The sequence below is a fragment of the Anser cygnoides genome, chromosome 1, assembly GCF_040182565.1.
Source record: "Anser cygnoides isolate HZ-2024a breed goose chromosome 1, Taihu_goose_T2T_genome, whole genome shotgun sequence".
Lineage (NCBI taxonomy): Eukaryota > Metazoa > Chordata > Aves > Anseriformes > Anatidae > Anser > Anser cygnoides.
The window spans coordinates 35908620-35934639 of NC_089873.1; the positions used below are offsets into that span (position 1 = coordinate 35908620).

Consider the following 26020-nt stretch of genomic DNA (forward strand, 5'->3'; position numbering starts at 1 on the left):
ACAGACCAAAGGACCTTCTGCCACCATCACACAAAGCCCCAGCCTGGACTTCTACATGATGCTAACAGTATGCAGAATCCACATCCCACAACCTGCATCTCTGGTGATGAAAACATACTACAATGGTTTTTCCTAGCCTGGCATCCCACTCACAGAAGTCTGACAAAGAAGAAGTGAATCATTTCCTTATAAAATAGTTCCCAGCTGTCACTAGCAATGGTCCTCCTGCCAGATGGTCTTAAGTTAGTTTTGGATTAACAGATGTTGGCAACACCTGTCATCACCTGTCAAAATAAAGTTGTGGATAATTCTGCCTTTTTATATACTACCTCTTGTAATCACCATATAACAAGTCCATATGAATACAGAAGATTCAAAACTACCAGCCATAGAAGACCTTTTTTCTAAAATATTTGCAATGACCAACTGTAAAGTGGTAGCTGAAAATTATGTAACCTCTTATGGAAACAAGTTCAAAGATATAATTTGGGAATATTTTCTCATGCTATAAAAGAATAAACAAAAGTTTTTCAGGACACAAACTGTGTTATGAAGACTAACCAAGTGATTAGATAATTCTCATTATTCCATTTAATACCACTGAAACCATGAGAAATCATTTAGTGACATCAGATTGTTCAGGTGTGACGTTTTTTTATAGACCTATCTATCTATTGGCAGAAAGAAACTAGAGATTACAGCAATGTTGCTGTTATAGCCCAAAACTATGTTACTTTCCCTTGTCAATATCTTGGTTAACAACAGATTTGTAAAATTCAGGGCATGAAGGAGGAGGCAGTAAATCAACAGAAAGGGATGCCAATCACATTTTTCTTTTTTGTTGTTACAGACACCCATGCATTATCTGGATAGTTATAAAAGCCAGCCGTACATTCATAATGTGGAAAAAACTACAACAACTACAACAAAACTACTTATATTTTTATGAAACCTAACAAAATATCAAGCTTTATAATACAATTTTAGTTTCAGTACAGACCTATCTGATGCAGATTTTTTAAATTTTTTAAGCCCTATTTTATATTTACTAGATCCATTTTGGAAATTTTTTCATTAAGACTCGTATCAAGATTTCCTTTTTGTTTAGTTGAACTAATCCAATACATGTCATTTCAAAAAGCTTGAACAAAGCAGTGAATTTTCTTTCCCTGAGAGTGCATTGCCATATGGAACTGCAGACTGAGACCACATAATCTCCTATGATTCAGAGCTTTTGATGATTACTAAATTCAAAAGGTAACATGGATTTTCCTCTGATTATTATGCCTGATCATCTTTGTCATCAGATGAAGCTGGGTACATCAAATAATCTAGGAAGTAGAATATAAGGAATAAAACATAAAATAACTTGAAGCAGAACTAATCTCCAGATTCCTATGATATGAATACTCACAATGTATCTAGTCACACATACTGTGTCCAAAGACAGACACTGTCTACTAAAACAGACACTATGGACATCTGAACTTTCCAGCTTGCTCTGAGATGGACCACCAGAGATCAGTGTTGAACTGGTTTGATTGTTTTTAAACAGTTCAACAAGTTAAACTGAAACATTACCATTTCAAGAATATCTACCATGTTATGTTGATACTGAAAAGGTATAAATTAGAAATTTTCATGAATTTTCTGGGGGAAAAAAAAAAAGAAACAAAGTTGTATTCAATCTTGTCTGAAAACAACAATATGCTCACTTGAATTCCCCATGATAATGCTAGAACAGTTGCATTTGATCAATTTCCTTTGGAGAAGGACCTTTCAATGTGGTGGGAGATATGCCCAGCCCTACTGAAGAAATACAGAATTAATATAACCCTTGAGATTCCTACTCATTGAACAAAATTATTTTGTTACATAGGTAAACAGAATAGATCTTCAAAGCGAACATCCATGTAGGTTACTCTATTTTATATCACAATTTTATTCACTTGTCATGAATATTCACAACAGCAATCTACTGCAGATAATCTATTCAGTATATTTGAAAATCCATTTATTTTCACTTATTGATATGCATGTGTTACACTTGTATATAATACAGTATTTTCAATGTTGGTTTAAGAACAAAGAACCAAATAAAACAAATATTGAGAAGCATGATGCAGATTTTTGACCAAAGACAGGCCATATTCAGATTTTACAAAATAGCACATTTATACTTTGTACTGTCTCAATGTTTTTAAGATGCTACCTTCTGTCCTGCACCTGCTAGCACAAATCCATACAATATTAATCCATCCTAACATACTGAAATACCTAGTTGCTGCTACAGTTTATCCTAATTGAAATTTAATCAGAAAAGAATATCTTTCTCTGACAACATTTCTGACTATTTTTCAGCAGAATGATATACTCCTCAATTTTATTCCAAACAATCATTTATTTTATTTAACTCTCCTGTGCAGTAATACAACAGAGGTAATGAAATGGTTTGGGAACAGCAGGGGATTCTGTGAGAGGCAGAGCACTCCAGGGTGTTCATCCATCATGGAAGTTAATATAAAACTACCTAGCCATGTCAATGGCTTGTAATGATAAAATTGTTTCTCTCTTTTTTCTGAAAGTCTGGTAACCACACAGGACTTTTAAATAAGCTTGACCCTATATATATTTTGCCTACCACTAAGTGTGTGTGGTTTTCACTTAATGCACCAAAGCATACAGTCAGAACTCCCTTACTCTGTAAGCCAGCGTGCTTATGTAGTGTCAGTAAAAGGAATTGCCAAATTTCTGTTCTATCAATATTACAGATGGTACAATATACATTAAATGGAGTATAAAATTATACATTCTGTAATAACTTAGTAAAAAGCTCATAGATGCTTAAGGCCTTTAAATATTGAGGATTATTTTTCACGTACTAGCACATCACAAAGTTCAAAAAATTGCTACTGAAATGGAAAATTTAAAAAAAAAAAAGTAAATGTGATCTTGGCATGGATCAGGTATGAATTGGATGACAGTAAGCAAGCAAAATACTCATGAACTGTGAATCTGGGAGAGCACTAGGACTTTTTTCCTTCATACCAAAGAGAGTGAGCAGACATCTACATAAGCATCCAACAGTATTTAGTTTCAAGCAAGAGATTTTATTTTTTAATAAAAAGAGACAAATTCTGAATGATTACCATCTAATTTCATAATTGCAAACCTCATTTACAACCCTGCCTACCTTTACAAAAAGGGATGAAATACTGTCTTTGACTGCTTACCATGAATTTCAATGAATTAAAGGTTAGGAAAGTAAAGTACAGGAACACTCATCTCCTTCAAACTAAATTGAAATGTATATCTTAAAGTTATAAAATGCCTTATAATGGAAGTGGTAATTGAGTTTTGACCACTACTTTTTTAACTGCCAAAGAGCTGCAGTACTTGGTTAGCCTTAGGGAAACATGTCAACCTGACTATACATTCTAATATGATTGATGTATTCCGATAACTATTACTTGTCAACAATAATTATTAACAATGGATATATATTTCCATTCCTATAACAAAAGCAACTTCAAGATGTTGAAATATGTACCCTTCAGAGCCCCAAGATTAGAATACAGATAAAAATGTCTAAAACTGCGCCATGCCAGAGGACAAATTCTGCAACGGAAATTTAATTAAAGCAGTGTGCAGTCCCACCAGCAATCTGAATGGTGGACCAGGGATCATTTTAAAGAGAAGGAACCAATACATTTCAGAGGTTGGTTTCATCAGGATGATGAAGTCACTGGTCTGGAATGGAGAATCCGTATGATTGCTGCTTTTCTGCACATTTTGAATATCACCTCTTGAGGTTACAGCTGCAAATTCCTCAGCAAGTGCAATTTTACAAGTGTATACAGTTCAAGCCATTGAAATCTTTGTGACACAGAAGTTCAAAATAACTTTCCTGTAGTTTTGATCTCAAGGCTGTTGCTGATCGCAAACCAGGTTCTCATTGATTCTGAAGGATACACCCCAGCAGTATAAAATTTCACTTCAATGATTGCCTGGAGGAATTAAATCCCTATGTGTGGCATTTAATGTTATCAGCCTTGAGACTGACTTGATTTGTCTTTAGCTATCGGGTTACCTGTAAAGAAGAAAAAAAAGAAATCAGAAAATCAAAATGTACATAGAGAATCTACCTCTGAAGTACCGGAAACTGAGACTGAAAAATAAGATCTCTATCCAGCAAAGGACTTTCAATTGTTTTTAAATAAGTGAATAATTCCCAATTATTTTAGACAGGGATTCTCCCCAAGTTAAAATGTGTGTTTAAGTGTTTTTTTGGAGTTGGACCTGACAAGGAGAAACCAAAATGTGACCATACATAAAAAATATAATGGAAAAGAAAATCTGAAGGTCCCAAATCATCAACCCACAAATGTTAAAAGCATTGGTTTAAGGAAACTTTTCATATCTTGTTCATCCTTTTCAGGGTTAGAACTGCATGGTAACAAAAATGCTTTTAAAATGTTAGCCATTATATGTAACAGTGACTGATATTCGAGATGTATTCTACCATTCTTTGCACGCTACTTGAAAATGCAATGTTCTGTTAAGTGTTAAATATATTTTAGCAAGCAATAACCACTTAGTGGTGAAACAGAACAAAAACCATGCATACGTAAACAAAAGATAGATATATTTTGATATATGCAAGGTAGAAAATAGCTATCAAGGAGTTCACTTAGAGAGGTTTCACTTAGCCTAGCGTGAAACAAGAGTGGAACAGAAGGATCACAGAGAAAGAGAGGAAGGCAAAGCATTTCACAGTAATTGGACTTTTCCTGTGTCTGGTTATGATTTAAAACACTGAATGAAACAAACAAACAAACAAATAAATAAATAAATCCATCATATCAAAGAAACATAACATTGAGGAATATTTCTGCTGTGTCAGTGGGTACAATTAATGATCACGTAACATTTTAATATCTAGTAGTGTCAGGGGACAACATTCCAACTTGTGATGAGCAACCCAATTGGATCAGTCACAATAACAATTGAGGACATCAAAGGGCATATGCTCTTCATTTTGATCTCAGAGAGAAGGGTCATGCTCCTTAATGATGAAACATTCTTTTGCCCTCAGCAAAACTGTTTGCATACACCTCTCATCAGCTCTGCAGAGAACATGGAGCTGAATATTAAAAGGATTGTTCTAGGAGTTCATTACTTCAGTTTGCCTTCACTAAGTTTTTTCCTTAGGAACTGCATTTAGGGAGGCCATAATAAAATTGTGCTATGTGGGTTTTATTATACAGGAGCTAATTTATTTAATTGTTCTTTTTTGTTCTTGCTGTTGGAAACTGCCTCATGTGAGCCTTTCTATAGTGGAAGATTGCCTGAATAAATAATTAAGAATTAATTTAAAAGTTAAGCAACATATTTCTATGCCCTGTAACAAAGCTCAAAAGGCTGACGCAGCATTTTATTGTTTTTTTTGGTTGGTTGGTTGGTTGTTTTTTTTTGTTTGTTTGCTTGTTTGCTAGCTTGCTTTGGTAGTTGTTTTGTGTTTTGCTTTGTTTTGTTTGGGGTTTTGTGTGTGTGTTACTGTAATAAGCTGGAATTCTACTCATGGACCCAGGTGCCACTGAGATACATAATGTAAAATATGCAGTTTGATCCTATCTGCAGGTGGAATTTTATTCACTTCACTTGATATATATAGATATATAAAAAAAAAAAAAAAATTGGTAAATCAGCTGATGCAAAGCACACCAAAGATAGATAAAATGATGTGAGACTCCCAGAAAGGCCATGTAGATGCAGGGTCAAAGCACCTTACGTTTCTGCACCACATAGTAGACCAGAAACTAAGCAGAACCAGAGGCAGGTTTCCTCACAGGCATAACTGGACAGGCACAGTCACAGCAACTCAGTTGAATTATCTGTTCTGCCTACATACACACAGAGTAAATATTTGTTATTGAAAAGAGAGAATAACAGTTCTCTTTTGAGACCAAGTTGCTTATGAGCCAGCAATGTGCACTTGTAGCAAAGAAGGCTAATGGTAACCTGAGTTGTATTAAGCAAAGTCAAGGAAGGTGCTCTTTCTCCTTTTCTCAGCACTGGTGAGGCCACACTTGGGAGGGCTGTGTCCACTCAGGGCCCCCCAAGCAGAGAATCATGCACATATAGGACAGAGTCCAATGTAGGGCCGTCAAGATGATCAAGGGGCAGAAGCACCAGTCCTTGGAGAGGCTGAGAGAGTTGGGCCCGTTCAGCCTGGAGAAGAGGAGGCTCGGGGCAATCCTGTCCATATATATAAATACCTAATGGGAGGGCGAAATGGGAGGGTGAAGAGAGCCAGGATCTTTTCTGTGGTGCCCATGCCAGGACAAGAACTGAAACACAGGAGGTTCCCTTTGTACTTGAGAAAATGCTTTTTCACTCTGAAGGTGAGTGAGCACAGGAGCAGGCTGTCCAAGGTTGTGGAGACATTTAAAAGCTGCCTGAACATTGTCCTGGGCAGCCTGCTCTAGGTGCCCCTGCTTGAATAGAAGGTTGGACCAGATCCCAGCCTCAACCATTATTATTTCTATAACATCCAGCTCTACCAACGTATGCTCTTAGGTATGGGTAGCTAGCAGAAAGAGTAATTTCAGACACATATGACTGCTCAGTCACATGGCTGTTTGAAAGTCTAAATGTGTCCTCTTCAGTCACTGAAGACAGAGTGAAACACATTAAAATCATAATCTGCAGGCCTATTTGCTCCCTGCATTTAGCTCTACAATTGTATTGTGAAAATATCCCTATACAAGCAACAAACACTACTGCATAGGATAAACAGCAGATGTAAAGAAAAAAAATCTGATAGCCATTCAAATCTCTGCTTTACATCAGGTGTTTAACACTATACAAAGGTCATCTTGTTTATACAAACAGCACAGGAAGTCAAGCTGTGTATTCCTAGATTTTACAACTACGTAATTGGAGTTTTTAACGTAACACCTTAACAGAATTTTTATTATTCCACTTGCCCTCCTTTTTTTTTTTTTTTTTTTTTTTCTTCCTTAATGTACAGTTCATACATTGCCACTCTGAGTAACACACACGTAGTGGTCTGCATTGGCCTCTACGTAGTAAGGTAATACCTGTTATAAGCAAGTACACATCAGCCATTACCATTAATGGAACTTATAAGTCCATACACATTAAGGAGAGAAGAGACCTCTCAGATGTTAAAGGAAATTTCATAGAGAAGAAGGGAAATTGTAGCTAATATCTAGTGATGCTATTCCCAGAAATGCTTAATTTTGGACAAAGTAAAAGCTGTTTGGTTTGAGTAGCTAGGAAGCAAGGTATTGTGCCAAAGGTCTTTAAAACGAAAGAGGGACTGAGAGTGGTATGTCTGATCTCTAAAATTCTAAGAGAACTGTAACACAGTGAATGGGTGCAAATCAATTTTTCAGTTAATAATTAATATGTATGAATATTAACTTTGCTGCTGCTTAACAACACAAATTTAAAAAATAAATAAATAAATAAATAAAATACTTAGAACTTTAAGCATCCTAGGTATTGATTTGAATTAATTTGTTCGATCTTGGAACATAATTACTCCTTTTATGCTAATATATTTTTCACACGGTTGTTATATCACAAATACATTAGACTCTCTTCACTTTCTTGTGCTAAATGTACATTTAAAATATAATTACTTTGCTGTTGCAGACTTTAAATTAGTGAGTGGCCGCTGTAAATTGGTTGTAATTGTATGTGAACTCACTTGTTTTATTTTAAAACAAAAATATATAAATAAATATAACAGAATTTTTCCACATTTCTTCTGCTCACTAAATTTTCCGAACAGATTCAATCTTCCAGTAAAACATATTTGCCAGTGTAACCCAGAATGGACCAGAAATGAAGTGATCTCAAAGGCAGCACATTAGAAAAGCTACCAGCTCAGGAGATCTTCTGGACAGCCTCCATTCCAGGGCTGCTGACAACATGTGAAAAATGTCCTCACTTGTGAAATCCAGCAGATAACACCTTCTCTTTCATCAGAATAGATTTCCATTAAAAAAAAAAAAAAAAGATACTTTTAATCAAGATTATAGGATGTAAAGAATGACTGAGTGAATGTTCTTGAAATAGGAAAGCACTTTTCCTAACTGTCATACACCCAAGCATCAAAGTTACAGGGTCACAATTAGGCATAGCACAAATCTTTTATTTCTTATAGAAATAAATTTATCATAAAATATTTTCTAACTACATAATAGCACATACATGCAAATGAGGCATGAAATTAATTATTTTTTTTAATAATTGTTAGAAGAAAATAGATATGTTGATGTCAGTGTATGCTGGAATATTTCATAACACACCTTTTTACATTACTAATTTTTTGACTGGCAGCTCTATCAATTTTTTTTATATGTTTACCACAGACTGTACACAAAATCTATATTAAAACAAACTCATGAGTTTGTAAGTTCAGCGCTTAAAAGTTAGGAACTTGACATCTATGGGTGCTTTTACAACCCTAATATGATTCAGCAGGATGATGGATCCTGTGTTCTGGATTTTAGCCAAAGAATATAAATAAATGTAAGAGACAGTAAGAACTTAATACTGTTTTATTGGGGGGGGGGGGTGCTGTTTGTTTGTTTGTTTCCTTTTTAATCAGAATTGTTCCATCAACCTTATAGTATAGGATTATGTGTATGGTCATAGCCTGCGTGTTGTCTGAGTACACTCAGGAATTGTCAAGTTATCTTCTTCTTCTTTTTCAGATATGTAAGACAGAGAAACAAAATCACATATTTTTAACAATGAATAGCTCACCCTGTGCTAAGTGTAATTTCATGAGGCAAAGAAAAGCCATCTTGGCACCCATAGCATTCTTCTGCAAAATTTTAAAAGACCATGGAAAACAAAGATGGTGGGGGTATTTCTTAAAAAATAAAAAGGTTCTCGCAAATATATTTAATGGACAACATGAGACAAGCTAAATACAGGGAATGTCACAAGAATCCCTTAAATAATTTTTTTTAAGAAAGCAACACATTATGACAATGCCTAGCTATGGATTGTTCTCCAAGACACGTCTTGGAGATTAGACAGAGATCATGTACCAAGAAAGCCCTTATTTTTATGCAGTTCATTTTGATGTATCTTGTGTCCTTATTTTTATATTCTTTCTCATATTGAACATAAAGAAGCACCCAAAAATCAGTAAAACAGAGTCAGAAAAAAATAATTCTTTAGCAAATATTTCCTAAAACAGAATAGACTTGAAGAGAGTTATATCAGTCATATTTTTCCACGACAGAAACAACTTGTTAGTGAAAGCTTAATATTAATATTAAAATGCCCAGAAGTGCCCATATAACCAGAAACAAGTATCTGTCAATGGATTTTTTTTCTCCTATGCCCTCTACAAATGAAAGTCCAGGATGGAAATGAATATTTTGAACATATGGAAGCCTACTAATTCCTGTGACTTCAAAATCCATACAGTGTTTGTCATGCACTGTTATTCATATGTGGCTTATGAAGGCAAGCGACAATTTGCATTGCAATTTGTGCATGTTTATTTCCTGAAACAGATCAACATTCTAAACTTGGAAGGTGCTACCTTGTACCTATGATACTCAAAAGTACTTAGCAAATGTAAACAAAGAACAGGCTCACAATTTCCTCACAGCATGCAAATCCTGTAATTTATTTTCTAATTAATGGTGAAGCTGGACAAAAAGAGCTGTTAAGGATATTTTTGCAATAGGTCAAAAATATGCAATTAACAGTAGATAGGTGTGGATTTGGGTGTCTATGATAATTTCTGGAGGCACAAGGAACCATTTCAAAAGTCTGACAGTAGTTAAAGTGGTTCAGCCATATTCCAGGCGTATGTTTGATAAAGTAACTGCAGCAGAGAACTGAGCATTCTGAAACAGGTTGTTGTTTCAATATCACAGACCATTATTTGGCTTGGGTTAATGACAAGAGGCAAAATTTGAGTCATTTCTGAGCAGTTTTGAAAACATATGTAATGACAACTATATGAATTAATTTACCTTCAGTAAGGGTTAAGTATTGATAGACATTTTTTCAAGTCTTCAAATGTTTTATTCCTGCTCCATAATACTTCAGCCGTACGTATCTTTTGATATCAAGACTCAAAAGCATTAATTGTTTCTCTCAAGTTTATTGTAGGCACTGCAGTTTGAAAAGTGTGTCTAAACATGTTTGAAAGCCTGTAACAGAGCACTTTAGAATTCTAGATCCTCAGGTATGTCCTTTGGCAAACAGCTGTAGCTCATTTTGTCAATTAAACAGGTCATTTCCCAGTAGAGCTAAATGGCCCCGAAGTTTTTAAGGGCTTTGATAAGTACTAGACTCTAAAGTTCTTAATTCTTTCGTGCTTTTATTACACTGTTACTAATCAGAATTGCATTTGTGATAATTCTCATGCTTAGGACTGTCCATTAGAAAGAAACAAAATATTGAAAACTCATTGCACACCATGCCATTTGAAGTATAATTCTGTATTTCATGATACAAATATTTCATTTCCAATACTCTTAATGATTTCAGCTGGAAATTTTGGGGGTTAAAAAATGCAGACCTAGACAATCATTGTTAAAAATTATAAGGAAAACTAAAAGGTCTTTCACATGTAAATTGAGCTTTCCAGCTGCTCCACGTATACTAAGCATGTGCCAAGTGATTTTACAGCTAGGTCTGGAAAAATAGGTAGAAGTAAAATGGTTTAGAGCATGGCATACATTTCTGAAAACAACCAAGTTCTTCATCTTAAGCATGGTTTTTAGATTAAACAGACAACATCTACTATATCTTAGGGATATAGTAGAAATCCCCTTTCCCATCTTTTTCTAAATTCTAAGTAATCCAATATGAAATACTGAACTTTCAACTATGAAGCACCACCTAGCTGAATGTACCAAGAAGTACTTCCTTTTTAAGCACTGTTCTCTTTTCATGCTTTCCTATGAGAGTGAGAAACACACGTTCATCAATTGGATCTACCTTTGAAAGGAGAGGGAGTGAAGAAAGATGTTTAAAGGCTCCCAAAAGCATCTGACTGATGCGCTGGAGCTGCTGAACAGCACAACCACCCTCCTGGAGTCCTGCCCAAATAAGCAATGATTCCTGGGCACCTGTAGCAAACTCAGTAACTACAATGAAGAGTAAGGTACAACAGTTCCTGTTAATACTGTGTAAACCTGTATTTGTACACACCTGCTGCTCTGTGAGTAATAAACCAGGGCTGGAACACATTTTCTGGAGTGGTTTGACTCCTTATTCCTCAACGAACGTTCTGGCCCTTCCTTAGAATCCGACCAAGACTAGTGCAACTAGTGCTCCAACGTGGAGCCAGAATATTTTGTGTGTGTGGAAAAATCAAAAATTGTCATCAGGCACAGCAGAACCCTCCTTTCTCTACTTCTCCATTCGGACTTGAAGAGTTTTACACGTTTGCCTAAGAAACAAACACATGTCAAGTACTACACTATTATGGAATCAGTTATAGAACACAAAACTGGGTTAGATGGAATTTTCTTTAAGTTATTAGTAAAAGTGCAGAAAGACAGGAAAAAACATTGCAGAACCAGAGTAAATTCACTTAGCAAAGGAGCATGGTCTCAAAAAATACCCCAAACAATAACAATAATCTCAAAGGAAAAGGTTTAAAGATACTCAAATTCAAACTCACTGATTTGTCACCAAAATCAAATAGAAGTGGATAGGTAGCATTGGTTCTCACTTTTGCAAGCATATCAGCAATTCTTAACTATTATAAAACAGTAATTGAAAAGGTATTTGAAAATAAGTCCATGAATAGACCTGTGACACAGAAAAGAGGCATGAGGTCAGAATGTGTTTTCTTTTAAATGAAAGATTTAAGTGTGTTCTTCCCATATATATATATATAAAGAAAAAAAAAAAAAGTATAAAGTTTGAAAAATTTGATAATTCTGAGAACTCTACTTATAGTCATTTCTATGGTTATTAAGCTACAGGAAACATCATACAAGAACAGATGACTTTTCACATTTCAAATCATGCTATTCAATTCAGGCAGCTACTTCCCGATCTAGATATTTGAGATAGTTTTTGGACCTGCTGATAAAGATTTCTTCTGAAAAGGGGTACACAATACCTCAAAAAGTCACCTAAATTTCTTTAAACAATGCTTACAACAGATAATTATTTTCTTCTTTTTTTTTTTTTTTCTTTTATATCTTTAAACTTAAATGTCCTACTGTAGATCATTTGAAACCTCTATTACAGTCTTAAACTCATAACTTGGATAGCATGTTCATTTAATAAAATCTGTACACATTTAAATACTATAAAACAAGTAAATATGGCTCTGGATTTATATTTCCTTGAACGTGATAGTTTACAAAATCAGCATAATTGATACAACTCACTGGGACAATTATCATAGTGTATAACTGATGAAGACATATGAGTTATATCAAGGATAAATTTAATTCATTAGTTTTTCAAATGTATTTCATTATTATTTTTTCCAAAAAATAGTGCCACTACAATGCAAATAACTAAACTTTCTCAATGATTCTATAACTCAGCAGAGAAATCAAGTTTATGTTAAAATTCTTATAACTTCACAAAATTTTTCATTTACAGGCAATAGTTTTATATTGAAAGAAGACTTAAACATAAACCTTATTTTACTTTCTGTAACAGATAACAACTGTTGTAATTCAGACAAGGATATATCCTCTTGTGGTTTTTGTGGTGATCACAACTCCATAGTGGGACTGCGGCATGGTGGCATAAAAGACTGCAAGACAATTAATTAAATAAATGTAATTTTCTTCTCTTTTACACCATCTAGTCACCTCAAATGGAAGATAAAAATAAACTCATTCCTTTTAACAGATAGGCAAACTGAAGCATTATAAAGAGTCATATTACCCTACCAACTATGAGAAAAGTGAAGGGAAAAGCAGAGATGGGAACAGAGTTTTTTTGTCTTTCACTAATCTTACCTCACTAACCTAAAGAAATGCCTACTTTCTTGACTGGAAAGGGAAACCTCTAACAAACTAATATTCTAATACTATAAAAAAAAAAAAGTTCAGGTTTTAAATTGCATAATAGGTAAAATGTATTTCCAATTTGTAATGTATTTTTCCAGAATTTGGGTAAGATTCAATTTCAAATTATCCCCAGTAATGTGTTATCCCTAGGTGTGTTATTTTTCCAGGTATTTTGAATGGACAATAAGCCATTTGGATGAGATCAAAACAGAAACATAAATTATTTCCTTACCTGTAATTTTATCTTCTCTATGAGGATACCTGCTGCTCTGCTAGTGCAGTACTGATGTGTTTTCTGCCTTTGTCCCAAGCGTCAGAGATTCCTTTGGTGATTTTTCCCCACTTGATTACCAGCTTCCACTGCTGGCATTTTGAGGTAGTGCACTCACATTTGGCTCCACGAATACTGCCACAGCTGAGGGAATATAAGACAACTAAAAAACAAGTTAGAAAACAGCAGAGCAATATCCAGGCAGGAAAAAAAAAAATGTTTAAAAACAATGAATCAGTCATCAACTTGAAACACTTTGATCATTTTCCTCTCTTTTTCTATCCATTTAGAGTCTCCAAATGAAGAGACTTTCCCATGTTCAGAGAAATTTTAGGCGAAGTAGTGGGTGCTGACAGAGTAGTGGGTACCCATCTAGAGAATATAAAATTATTTTAAGGGAATCTAATTTTACCTTTCTCCAGTATGAGTACCCATCACACTATCATTCTAATACAGGTAAGAAACAGAAGAAAGGTGGCAGATTTAAAGGATAACAGAAAAATCCCTATCACCCTTAATAGAAGTCTTAATAGAAGCAGGAAAAGTGAAGATTGAAAGGCTTTTCACCTAAAAGCTGTCATAGATGAACAATTAGTATGATCTCTCACTGCCTAGGGAAAAATATGTAAAGTCTGGTTCACTAAGAAGTAGTCAGAGTTATGGTTGCTCATTCCCAACTAATTATCGTTGTCATCTTGGTCATTAGAGAAAAAGAATGAAAAAGAGAAACCACTATTGTTGATTTAAATAAGATAAATAAATACATAAAGCACAAAACAGAGCGAATGTACCATCCATGCTTGAAGTAGTGTGTAGACAACAAATTTCACTGTCATTCTTCTGCAATTCTGACATGTACAAGTCACAAGTTTCTGTGACATTCTTAGAAGCAGATAGCTTATCATGTTGATATTAATTTCAGAAAATGATGCCTTTGATGGTCTTCCCTGGCATTTTTCCAAACTCAAGATAAACTGATGCAAGTTACTGTCATCACTCATGCATGAACTGAGCAGAAATATTTTCTTGAGTATTATGGAAATTTCCAAGTGAAAGTTACAACTTTCTATAACTTGTGTGTACTGGGGATCACCTTAATACTATTTTTTGGACTTCATAGTACACAGAAAAGAAATATTCCGTCTAAGGAAAAGACAAACTCTATAAATTTAACTAAGAACCTGCTTTGGTATTCCATTTAATTTGTGTTTCTTAAAGAACCTGGACAGTTCTTATACCCATGTCTTCTCATTATCTCCTGACTAGTACACAACCCAAGACAAGATAAGTATGAATGAATCAGAGTAACTAATCACAATTAGTTACCAGCATTCTAAAATCTCAAGTAAAGAAGGAAAGACTTAAAGGCTCAAAAACTTCTGGAATGTAAGTAGCAATGCTGTGATTTAAGGTCAAGAGAAATACAAAGGACTCTTGAATAGTAATCTCTTGAATGACTGTCCAGAATAAATTGGCTTTGCAAGTCATCAGCTTCAAAGATGACAAGTTGCATTCCAGAAAAAGTTTCTTGTTCCTTTTTTGTACATAATGTTGAACAATAATTATTGGCAACTGGAATTAGAAAGATGCCTTGAAGATGATAAATATGCTATGCTTTTCTTTTCCAATATCACTCTAAAAACAAGGCAGGAGAGAGGGATCTCAAAATTCTAGAACAAGTTCTGTGATTTTTCAGTGCATTTGCCAAGGTTGGTAAAAGAACAAGCAGAGGTAAATCCTTTGGTCTTCTAGCAGGGGTGTGTTGCTGAGCCACAAAGCTTGAATTCAAGATGCAGGAAAAAGCTATTGTTCTTCTTTCTAGCATGAGTAAAATATTTCCTGGTATTCTTAAACCTGAAGAGGCGCAGATGTTTTGGACCTCTTAAAATATGAAGCTCCATTAAAATTCTTGAATCTTCTATTTGTACTGAGTGTATAGATACAGGTTGTTTAGACACAATTCATTGTTCACTTGATATCATATCCATCTTCATAAACTGGGAGACACATATTCACTTCTGGTTTTAGAGGTCTTGCCAACATAATGCTACAGGTCATATGGTCACATGATACAAAGAAGTCATGGTGAACTGGATATTTCATAGCTTTACCCCAAATCTCCACTTCAGAGCTCTGTGACATTTCTCACTGCAGATATGGAAGGAGTTCGATGATAGTCATTAGGACTGTAGCTTCTGAGACTAAATCATCTGTACATGCTAATAATGTATAAGAAAGCAGTATAAGAAGACTCAACATCTACTTTTAGAACATATAAAGTCATTTGGAGTCTTTTCTCTATGTACAGCATTAGTGTCTTTCCTCAGATGAACATGATCTTCATTAAGGTGGAAGAAGGAGTAAATGATAAGCTATGAAAACATGAACAATTTTGAAATTCTTATGAAAATAAATTTGATGTTGTTCCTCTTCTTTTTTTTTTATTATTTTTTTTAATTTAGTCCTAGAGATCAGTCTTTCACTTATTCATGCCTTAAATACATTTTTTGCTTAAATTTGAATTCTTCTTTGATAGGACAGGACTATCTTCATTACTGTAATAATAATAATCTGATTCCAAATGGTTTGAGAGCTTTTCACTACTCCACAAGATGACTGTGTATAATGCTTTGTATGACACTTTCTCTAATCGGTATTCATTACTCTCTATTTCCTTCTGACTATTAGAAGGAAGAAAAGCAGATCTGAAACAGGGTAGAACATATGAGGTTTTCTATAAATAGTCCAAATGAGTAAAGAAATACCTCAAGAATATTATGAGATTTGGGAGAATTGAAAGTAATACCTTTTGGACAGTTGGGGGCCACCTTTCCACCCCTCACATCATTTCTACAGATGATCAGTGATGTATATATAGTTCGTGAAGCCTCTGCCATATAGAGGCAAGACTTCTGCCTGCAGCTATTTTAGTATGTAATGCCAAGTTTCAGAATACTCTCATCCCTCTGAGCTGAAATGCAATGTTTCTGACTTGCAGAAATGATCCAAAGCCCTCACAAACCAAAAAGGAGGATGAGACAAGGAAGGGCACTAGTTTTAGAGCATCCCAGCATGACTCGTATCATACTGACATTTGAAAATCATCTTCCTATATGGCAACTTACGAGGTACTAGACAATGACAAAGATTTCCCATGAAAGTCTAAAAGGACTGCTAGATATTCAAAGAATATCCTCTGCACAGCTCTGAAAGGGCAAGGAAACTGCAAATGAGAGTGGAAACATCTTTGATTTTGGTGTCAGACCTTTTCTACTTTGTAGAGTAGTGGAGAAAACCAGTAATTTACATACAGCTTTCAGAACTCATTCTTACTTTCCATCACAGAGGCAGAAAATTATTCTTCAGACGTGAGGTTAGTTTGCTCAAATATGCCAGCAAAGGAAAAACTGGGGAGAAAAAAAAAAAAAAAAAAAGAAGAAGAAGAAGAAGAAAAAATAAAAAAAAATCACAAGTAGAATCTTTTGGGACAAAGGCAGAAAACCTCTCAGCTGGACTGATGGATTGGAGGATTCCCACATGGAAGAAAGTAATGTTTGCAAAAATCGGCAATTATTTAATTAATGACATGCAACTGAATCCATTTGTGTTTTTTCTTTGGCAGTGGCAAAATATTTTCATTTGATTTCACATTAATTCCATTAATTTTCAGGTTCTGGAGAAGTTAAAATACTTCTTTACAATGGATGCTAGCTGCAGTCTTACCTTAGGGAAAACTATCTCCTCATAAAAATGTATATACCATAACATATATACATATATTACTAATACTATGAGTATGATGAAAGGATCGCAAAAGATTTCATTTTTCATGATTTGTACAGTGTACCTGCTCAAAAAAAAAAAAAAAAAAAAAAAAAGAAAGAAAAAGCCCTGTGTAACCCAGAGACAAGATCCAGGGGTACTCACAAGGAGTTGCAGCTGGGGATAGAAATAAAAATAATTCAAAAAAAAAAAAAAAAGCAAATTGCAAATCTAGGCAATTAAGTTCTGCTACTTCAAAAAAAAATAAATACCATTCTGCTTTTCAAAATTATTTTCTTTCAAGTAATGAAGTAATGCACTAACAAGATCCTTCTGCTCAAAAGAGCTATACTTACAAATGTTGCCCTTAACCCAGTCTCTCTTTTGATGTTCCTCACTTTCAGCCCTTAATATCAGTATCTTTAGGACTCAAACCAAACAAAATTTGAGATAGAAAATTTCCTGGTTGAATGTTTGCATACCTTGATGTGTCCAACAAGCTTCATTGCCTTTTGCAGTCTATGATTTTGCTTATAACATTTCACACTTTAAATAAAAAGCACTTAAAATTTTCAACATTCCAATTTTTATGAGCCTATTTCATAACTTTCTGGAATGCATTGGATTTGTTTTTATTTTATTTTATGTTTTTTTGTCATATTTCAGTGGATTTGGGACAGATCCTTTTTTCCACCTGGTAATCAAGTCAAGAAGTCCATTCATATTTATATTGCAGAAGTGGTAAGTATGAAATGAAAGATAATTAAGGCAAAACTGGAAACTAGGTCCAGCATGTGACATCAGACAGCAATGGATTGCTAACTTCTGCATTTCACTAAGTTTTGTAATTAATTTTGTAAATGATTTAGATTTCATGTATTTAGGGTCACATGCTTTTGAGAAAATTCAGTACTGAACTATTACTTCCACCTCAAAGCATTTGCACAGCATGTTGTACTATCTCTGTTATCTGGTCTTGTGGCAAACTCTCTATGCATGTTCTTTCACTAAAAGTGGCCTCTGTCACTACCTTAATCCCCTTTTAATCCCTCCTCTAACCCTTTTCATTATAACTTGCTTTATATTTGTTTGTTTTGCTTTTTTTGTGGTTCTGTTTGTTTTTTAGTATGCATTTCCAGTGGGGGAGAGGCGGGGGGGGGGGAAGGAATATGGCTTGTCTAGATTTCTGTGGGCCAAAACTCATGTTAAGTGCATTGAAACAGGAACCTATTCAGACTTGACACAGACTTGAAACAGAACCAGACTTGAAACAGACTTGAAACAGGAACCTTTTCATAGGGTAGAACTAGGTCTGCCAACTTCATGTTAAAGTAAATTTGGCATACAGTAGCTATTTTTAAGGGATTCAGTGAATTGCGTAGCCCTGAAAACTGGTAATTCATTCAAACTTTCTTAAAAGATATACTTGGGAAACTACAACATGTGTTGTCCAGGGATGCTATTTCCATCAAAATGTCCAAGTGTCCAAAATATTAGTGTTTCAACATCCTACAAAAAATACAGTTCTTCAGTAAGAAAGAATCATGATGGTAGATCAAAACAATCATCACTGACAAATATAAAAAGCTAGCTTGACCTCAGAAAATGTTATCCATTTTCCATTCCCAGTTCATTTGCTCCCTGAGACTTGTGTGCATTTTTAAAGAAAATGTATACATAGCATTTATGACTATTTTAATGACAGATTAGATACAATGGGTCTCTGAGTTAGCAATGAGAAACATGCTGAGACAGCTGCAAATTTCTGCTAGTGACATATTAGCCAAAGGCATGGAAAGAGATACCATAGCAACAAAGAGGCTGTCACAAGTGCAATCGCTCCTTTCCAAGGCTAATATTTTGCTACAGTCTGTGCACTTAAGTGTATTGTAATTGCATGCTTTTTATGAACCACAAAGTATAGCTAGTCACTATTTGTGAGTTATTGCTATAGATCTTCACCCAAACTTAAGGTAGAAGGTGAGGAGTCTATAGATAGAGACTCTGAAGTAAGGCAGGGGGACATAGCAGTTTTAAAGCAAGGTAGTCTCTAAACTTATTAATACAGTTCCTTAAACACATTAGAAGAAACACTTCCTGTAATTATTTATTACAGCCACATCATTGATTTATCTTGTAAGTACTTCAAGTTTCACAGTGGTCAAAGCAAAAGGCAAAGTGTTCCATGTGATGGAGGTTAACAGTAGTTTTACACTGAAACAAATGTCACACAAGAAATGCACTGCCTTATTAGCGCAGACTGACCATAACTACCATACATCCAGCCTATGAGAAACATCCTAAAATACCCTATACACTATGCTTATAATTTCTGATTTTTTTTAGTTACGTCATCACCAGTGCTATTTTTGAAAAGCTTGGAGGAAGGAAGAGGAATAAAGATATAAGGGAAGAAGTTATCACAATAGCAATATTTCTATTCAACTTTGACAGAAGAAAACAGTAATACCTTTTTTTTTTTTTTTTTTTTGTCTGCTGCCTCTTAAAGACACAATGCATCTTTTCACAGAATCACAGAATTGTCTAGGTTGGAAGAGACCTCCAAGATCACCTAGTCCAACCTCTGACCTAACACTAACAAGTCCTCCACTGAACCATATCACTAAGTTCCACATCTAAACATCTCTTAAAGACCTCCAGGGATGGTTACTCAACCATTCCAATGCCTAACAACCCTTTCAGTAAAGAAGTTCTTCCTAACATCCAACCTAAACCTCCCCTGGCGCAACTTTAGCCCATTCCCCCTCGTCCTGTCACCAGGCACGTGGGAGAATAGACCTACCCCTACCTCGCTACAGCCTCCTTTAAGGTACCTATAGAGAGCAATGAGGTCACCCCTGAGCCTCCTCTTCTCTAGGCTGAACAATCCCAGCTCCCTCAGCCGCTCCTCATAAGACTTGTTCTCCAGACCCCTCACCAGCTTCGTTGCCCTTCTCTGGACTCTCTCGAGCACCTCCATGTCCTTCTTGTAGCGAGGGGCCCAAAACTGAACACAGTAGTCAAGGTGCGGCCTCACCAGAGTCAAGTACAGGGGGACAATCACCTCCGTAGACCTGCTGGCCGCACTGCTTCTTATATAAGCCAGGATGCTGTTGGCCTTCTTGGCCACCTGAGCACACTGCTGGCTCATATTCAGCCGACTATCAACCAGTACTCCCAGGTCCTTCTCTGCCAGGCAGCTTTCCAACCACTCATCTCCCAGCCTGTAGCGCTGCTTCGGGTTGTTACGCCCCAGATGCAGGACCGGGCACTTGGCCTTGTTGAACTTCATGCAGTTGACCTCAGTCCATCGGTCCAGCCTATCCAGATCCTCCTGCAGAGCCTTCCTACCCTTGAGCAGATCGACACATGCACCTAACTTGGTGTCATCTGAAAACTTACGGAGGGTACACTCGATCCCCTCATCCAGATCATCAATAAAGATATTAAAGAGGACTGGCCCCAGTACTGAGCCCTGGGGGACTCCACTAGTAACCGGCCTCCAACTGGATTTGGCTCCATTCACCACAACTCTTTGGGCCCGGCTATCCAGCCAGTTTTTAACCCAACGAAGAATACGCCAGTCCAAGCCACGAGCAGCCAGTTTCTTGAGGAGAATGTTGTGGGAAATGGTGTCAAAAGCCTTACTGAAGTCAAGGTAGACCACATCCACAGCCTTTCCCTCATCCACTAAGTGTGTCACTTTGTCATAGAAGGAGATCAGGTTAGTTAAGCAGGACCTGCCTTTCCTAAACCCATGCTGACTGGGCCTGATCACCTGGTTGCCCTGCAAGTGCCGTGTGATGACACTCAAGATAATCTGCTCCATGAGCTTCCCTGGCACTGAGGTCAAACTAACAGGCCTATAGTTCCCCGGGTCTACCCTCTGGCCATTCTTGTAGATGGGTGTCATGTTTCCTAGCCGCCAGTTGACTGGGACCTCCCCTGATAGCCAGGACTGCCAATACATGATGGAAAGTTGCTTGGCCAGCTCCTCCCCCGGTTCTCTCAGTACCCTCGGGTGGATCCCATCCGGCCCCTTTGACTTGCGTACATGTTAAGTGCTGTAGCAGGTCGCCAACCATTTCCTCGTGGATAGTGAGGGCCACATCCTGCTCCCCATCCCCTTCCACCAGCTCAGGGTACTGGGTATCCAGAGAACAACCGGTCTTGCCGCTTAAGACTGAGGCAAAGAAGACATTAAGCACCTCAGCCTTTTCCTCATCTTTTGTAACTAAGTTTCCCCCCCGTATCCAGTAAAGGATGGAGAGTCTCCTTAGTCCTCCTTTTTGTGTTGATGTATTTGTAAAAACATTTTTTGTTATCTTTAACGGCAGTAGCCAGATTGAGCTCCAGATGAGCTTTGGCCTTTCTAATTTTGTACCTGCACAGCCTCGCAACGTCCTTATAGTCTTCCTGAGTGGCCTGCCCTCTGTTCCAAAGGTTATAAACCCTCCTTTTTCTCCTAAGCTCGAGCCACAACTCTCTGTTCAGCCAGGCCGGTCTTCTTCCGCACCGGCTCGTCTTTGGGCACATGGGGACAGACCATTCCTGAGCTATTAAGATTTCCTTCTTGAAGAGTGCCCAGCCTTTCTGGACTCCTCTGCCCTTCAGAACCACCTCCCAAGGGACTCTGCCAACCAGTGTCCTGAACAGCTCAAAGTCAGCCCTCCGGAAGTCCAATATAGCGGTTTTACTGGTCCCCTTCCTGACTTCGCCAAGAATAGAGAACTCTACCATTTCGTGGTCACTCTGCCCAAGACAGCTCCCGACCACCACATCTCCCACCAGTCCATCATTGTTTGTGAACAGAAGGTCTAGCGGGACACCTCCCCTAGTAGGCTCTCTAACCAGCTGCGTCAGGAAGCTATCTTCCACGCTCTCCAGAAACCTCCTAGACTGCTTTCTCTGGGCTGTGTTGTGCTTCCAGGATATGTCTGGGAAGTTGAAGTCCCCCACGAGATCGAGCGCTGATGATTTTGCAACTTCTGCCAGCTGCCTGTAGAACTCCTCATCCGTCTCCTCATCCTGGTTCGGCGGTCTATAACAGACCCCCACCAGGATGCTTGCCTTGTTGGCCTTCCCGCTGACCCTAACCCATAGGGACTCAACCTTATCATTCCCAGCCTCAAGTTCCACAATAGTTTGCTGATAGGGAGGAGCAAAGATCAACAAACAGCTGCATTACTAACATAGATATCAAGCTCAGTTTCAAGAAAAAAAAAAAATGTCCTTTTCTTCATGTATCCCAGGACATATTTTATCTCTCTATTATTGCATTGTCTTATTCATGTGTTGGTTATGAGTCACCATTAATGCTGCCTTCTGATACTGGGAAACTCAGGAATCAGCCTCAGGCCTTCAGCCCTCCTCCTTTAGCCCCCTACAAAGCATTACTACATAAAGGTATCTGAAGGAAGCTCTTTCATTCTTTGTTCTGAAAGAGTTATGAACAACATATTTTATAAATTGAAACAAAAACACAATTACTGCCTCTCCTATCAGCAGCTGTAATCAATTTAGAAACAGTCCAGCATCTGCAAGTGAGAAAGAGAAGACGGGGTAAAAATGTAAGCTGAATTTATAGGTAGCAGGAGAACTGCATTGATTCAGAGTAGTGGAATACACATGCTGAACACCATTTGGCTTCACATGCAGCCAGTTGGTATGTTTGCATGGTATACTTTCTCCTCTTCCAAGAATATTATTCAATTTTTAGTTTGCTTTAAACTCTAGATGCCATAATGCAAAATTAGATTAAATGGAATATTACAAATATCTGACTCCGGGCTCTCTCCAATATTGTTTGGAATGTAGATAAACACTCTCAGTATGGATTTCTCTACATCCTGGCAATATTTCTGTTCTTTTCTCACTAGTCATCTATCTCTGGTATTGATTTGGAAAGCAGATTTGGATTCGGAATGCAGATAAATAGACTCAATATGGATTTATTTTTGGCCTTGTAATATTTCTCTTTTATTTCTCTCTGTCCCTGGAATATTTATTTTATTTTTATTTTTTTACAGTACTCTATTTCTAATATTGGTTTGGCATATAGTTACATAGTAATATATTAGCTATTGATTTCTGTCTGTTCTGGACTGTGCTTTTCCCCACACATTAAAAATACCTAGTTTTCTGAGTGACAATTGCAGTTCCTTCTGCCTCTCAAAAAAGTGTGGGTACTCAGCTATTCCAGAAGTTACATGTACATTTCCAAAAGATGGCCTTATGCAATCTGTGTGAAAATACTGCTAGTACTTGTTCATAGAAAAGCACTACTTTGTTCACTTTCACCTTCTAGAGATTTTCAGAGGTTAATAATCAACACCTGTAATGAAATACATCTGATCATTTTGGTTCATTTATACTCCAACTAGACTGTCCCAAAAGGATATGTACTGGTTACCAATTTCTGCTGAATAATAGATACTGGTGATGTTGCTCATCAGAGTATGATTCACTTTTTTAGCATATGGCTGTATGTCTTCAGAGCATGAAGAGTTTTGAAGCTTCTTTTACATTATATTGCATCTGATAGTGGTCAAAGCCCAAAAATTCCCAAACAGACAATTAAGGAGGTTTTTGATCAGCTTCCTACTGAAGACTACATCAAAGAAAGTGTCCTAGACAGCATCTTTCTTTTCAAAGATAAGCATCTAAATGTTAGACCCTAGGCTAATCATCACAGCTTTCCTTCGGAGTTATAGGGAGACATAAGCATATCCAAAAGATAATTCATCTGACCTATCATAGGACAAAACAAATTGACCTCTGGAAGGGGACAGTTCTCTCCAATACTAATAAGAAATTTAAGCAAATTAACCTACAATTTAAGCAAAGCCAGGTGAATTCCACTTTGAGTAATTTAACCAGAACTTAGCATTAAATTGTACCCTATTCCCCTTGCAGTTCTACCAAATCAAGTTAAAAGTTTAAGGACAAGGTAGTATTTCACACGAAAAACATCAAAACACATTTCCCTACATCTTCATAAAATACCAGCCCACCTTCTCTGAAACAGACTCTCAGACTGTCCCTGAACTGAAGTCCAGGGACATTTCCTGACTCCCAGGCGTGAATGGGAGAGAATTTTCCCACTTCCTCAGTTAAAGCTCCTGGATTTGAATGTAAGACACTTAAAAGACATTATGGTGCACCATTTCACGTTTTCCTGCATCCCAGTTTCTGCAGAAAAGACACCTGGATTTGTAGGCTGTCCAGGAGCTATGACATGCTCCAATCTACTCCCAGGGTGGATGACTGAAGAACCAGAACGCCAGGAAGCATTGCAGCTTGCATGTTTACACAAGGCACATGTATCTTCTGGTGCTCTTATTTGAGGTAAGCCTTCATTATAAAGATAGTAAAAAACATACTGTTCTTAAAAATAAAAGTAAAGCCTGGCATTTGGATTTCCCTTTAAAAAGTCCCTACCAGAGACCTCAGATGTGGAAGAGGTACACCACGTACTAGACAGAAATAAGAAACAGGATTTTTTCTCTTCAGGTATGTTATATGACTGCTTTCCAGTCTTTGTAAAGGGCTCCTTTGTTTAATAACAGTTCATATTTCGTAATTCTACTAATGTATTCATGAACATCCTCTTTTTTTTTCTTTTTTTTTTTTTTGGTAAAATGCTCAGGAACATGCATTTTTCTATATGAAAAAAAAATATTTTTTTTAAATAGTGGTTTAGTTAAATTGTCGCTCCCTTTTATATCCTTCCCCACTTGCATATTACCCAGGCCCAAAATTGTCAATTCTAAAATTGCATAAGCTTACTTAGTATTCAGTTTGCTCATGCACGCTTTCCCCTCTTCATTTTCATTATTTTTCCATGGTTAACCCCTAACATCTGAATCTCCCATTAATATGTAGACAAATTAGGAAACAAACTTTAATTTTTCCATACTATATGATTTTGCATTTCTAAGGTAAAGAATTGCCACCTGACTTTTCTTATGTGAATTCTGAGTACCATAAAGTTCATTCTATTTACAATTTATTATTAATATATAACTTTATTAGGTCCCCATATCTGAACAAGATGTAAAACCTCAAGTAAACCACATTTTTAAAAAACAATTATTTTTCTCCTATCATTCATTTGGCCTTTTTGCTTAGCGACTGATAAATATCAAGAAGTTGGTGTCATCAATCTTTACAGTGCTGTGACTAAATATGCTAACAGATGTGGACAAGATAAATACCTTCTTTTCTATTACTGCTTTTATCTCTAACATAATGCTTAACTATTAACAGGTTGAGATGTGAAAATGTAGGTGCTGCTTTTGAATCTGGTGTCCTGTAACTGAGAAGGTAATACTTCATCAGTTAATTGGGTTACCTTTTCTGCACACGAAGGAGGCAAACTTACATAAAATGTTTGGAGGTGAATATAGACCTACTTAGACATTTCTGGAAGGCTTTCACAAGGCTCCTCTGGAGTACACTTAACTCACCCAGGCTGTTCAGTTCCCTTTGTTTCTTTATGCTTTTACATTATACATGACAATCACATATGGGTTATTTCATTTGACAATCAGAAGGTTATTATTCATGACTTCTTAATACTGACTCTCTGTACAGTTCTTTTATATTTTTCTCAAAAAAAAAAGGGGGTTTGAAACCACCAAGCACTTTAGAATTTTTCCTTTTATTTATAGACTTGGGAGAGCAGAAAAAGGATCTACAAAAATAATTGTAGTCACTACATATTAGGGAAAAGTACTTGCTTTTGAAAGCAAGCTACTCTCAACACAATCATTGTCATTCCTAATGGCAATGTATATTTTACTGGGCATCAGAATGACATCTCTTAAAATCTCACTCTCCTGAGATTTTTTACCCAGAAAGACAGAAACCTTCATTTCCCTACCACCTGGTTTCAATGACTGAGACCAACTCTCAGCCAGAAATATTAATTCAA

At 36.5% G+C, this 26020-nt stretch overlaps 1 protein-coding gene across 7 annotated transcripts in view; it reads right to left on the reverse strand.

Moving 5' to 3' along the window:
* Window positions 1-205: 205 nt before the first annotated feature.
* TAFA2 (TAFA chemokine like family member 2) overlaps window positions 206-26020 on the reverse strand; it is a 197767-nt gene continuing 171952 nt past the window's right edge. The window contains exons 5-9 of one of the 7 annotated variants that reach the window (XR_007163805.2): window positions 13285-13486; window positions 12675-12793; window positions 11696-11826; window positions 11221-11461; window positions 206-4090 (exon numbers count right to left, since the gene is read on the reverse strand). Coding sequence is in view for 1 of the 7 variants with exons in the window: in XM_048065420.2 (XP_047921377.1) it covers window positions 4079-4090 (12 nt within the window). In the remaining 6 variants the exon portion in view is untranslated. The remainder of the gene's footprint in view (window positions 4091-11220; window positions 11462-11695; window positions 11827-12674; window positions 12794-13284; window positions 13487-26020) is intronic. The other 6 variants (XR_010829405.1, XR_007163804.2, XR_007163811.2 and 3 more) reach the window with 6 other exon arrangements.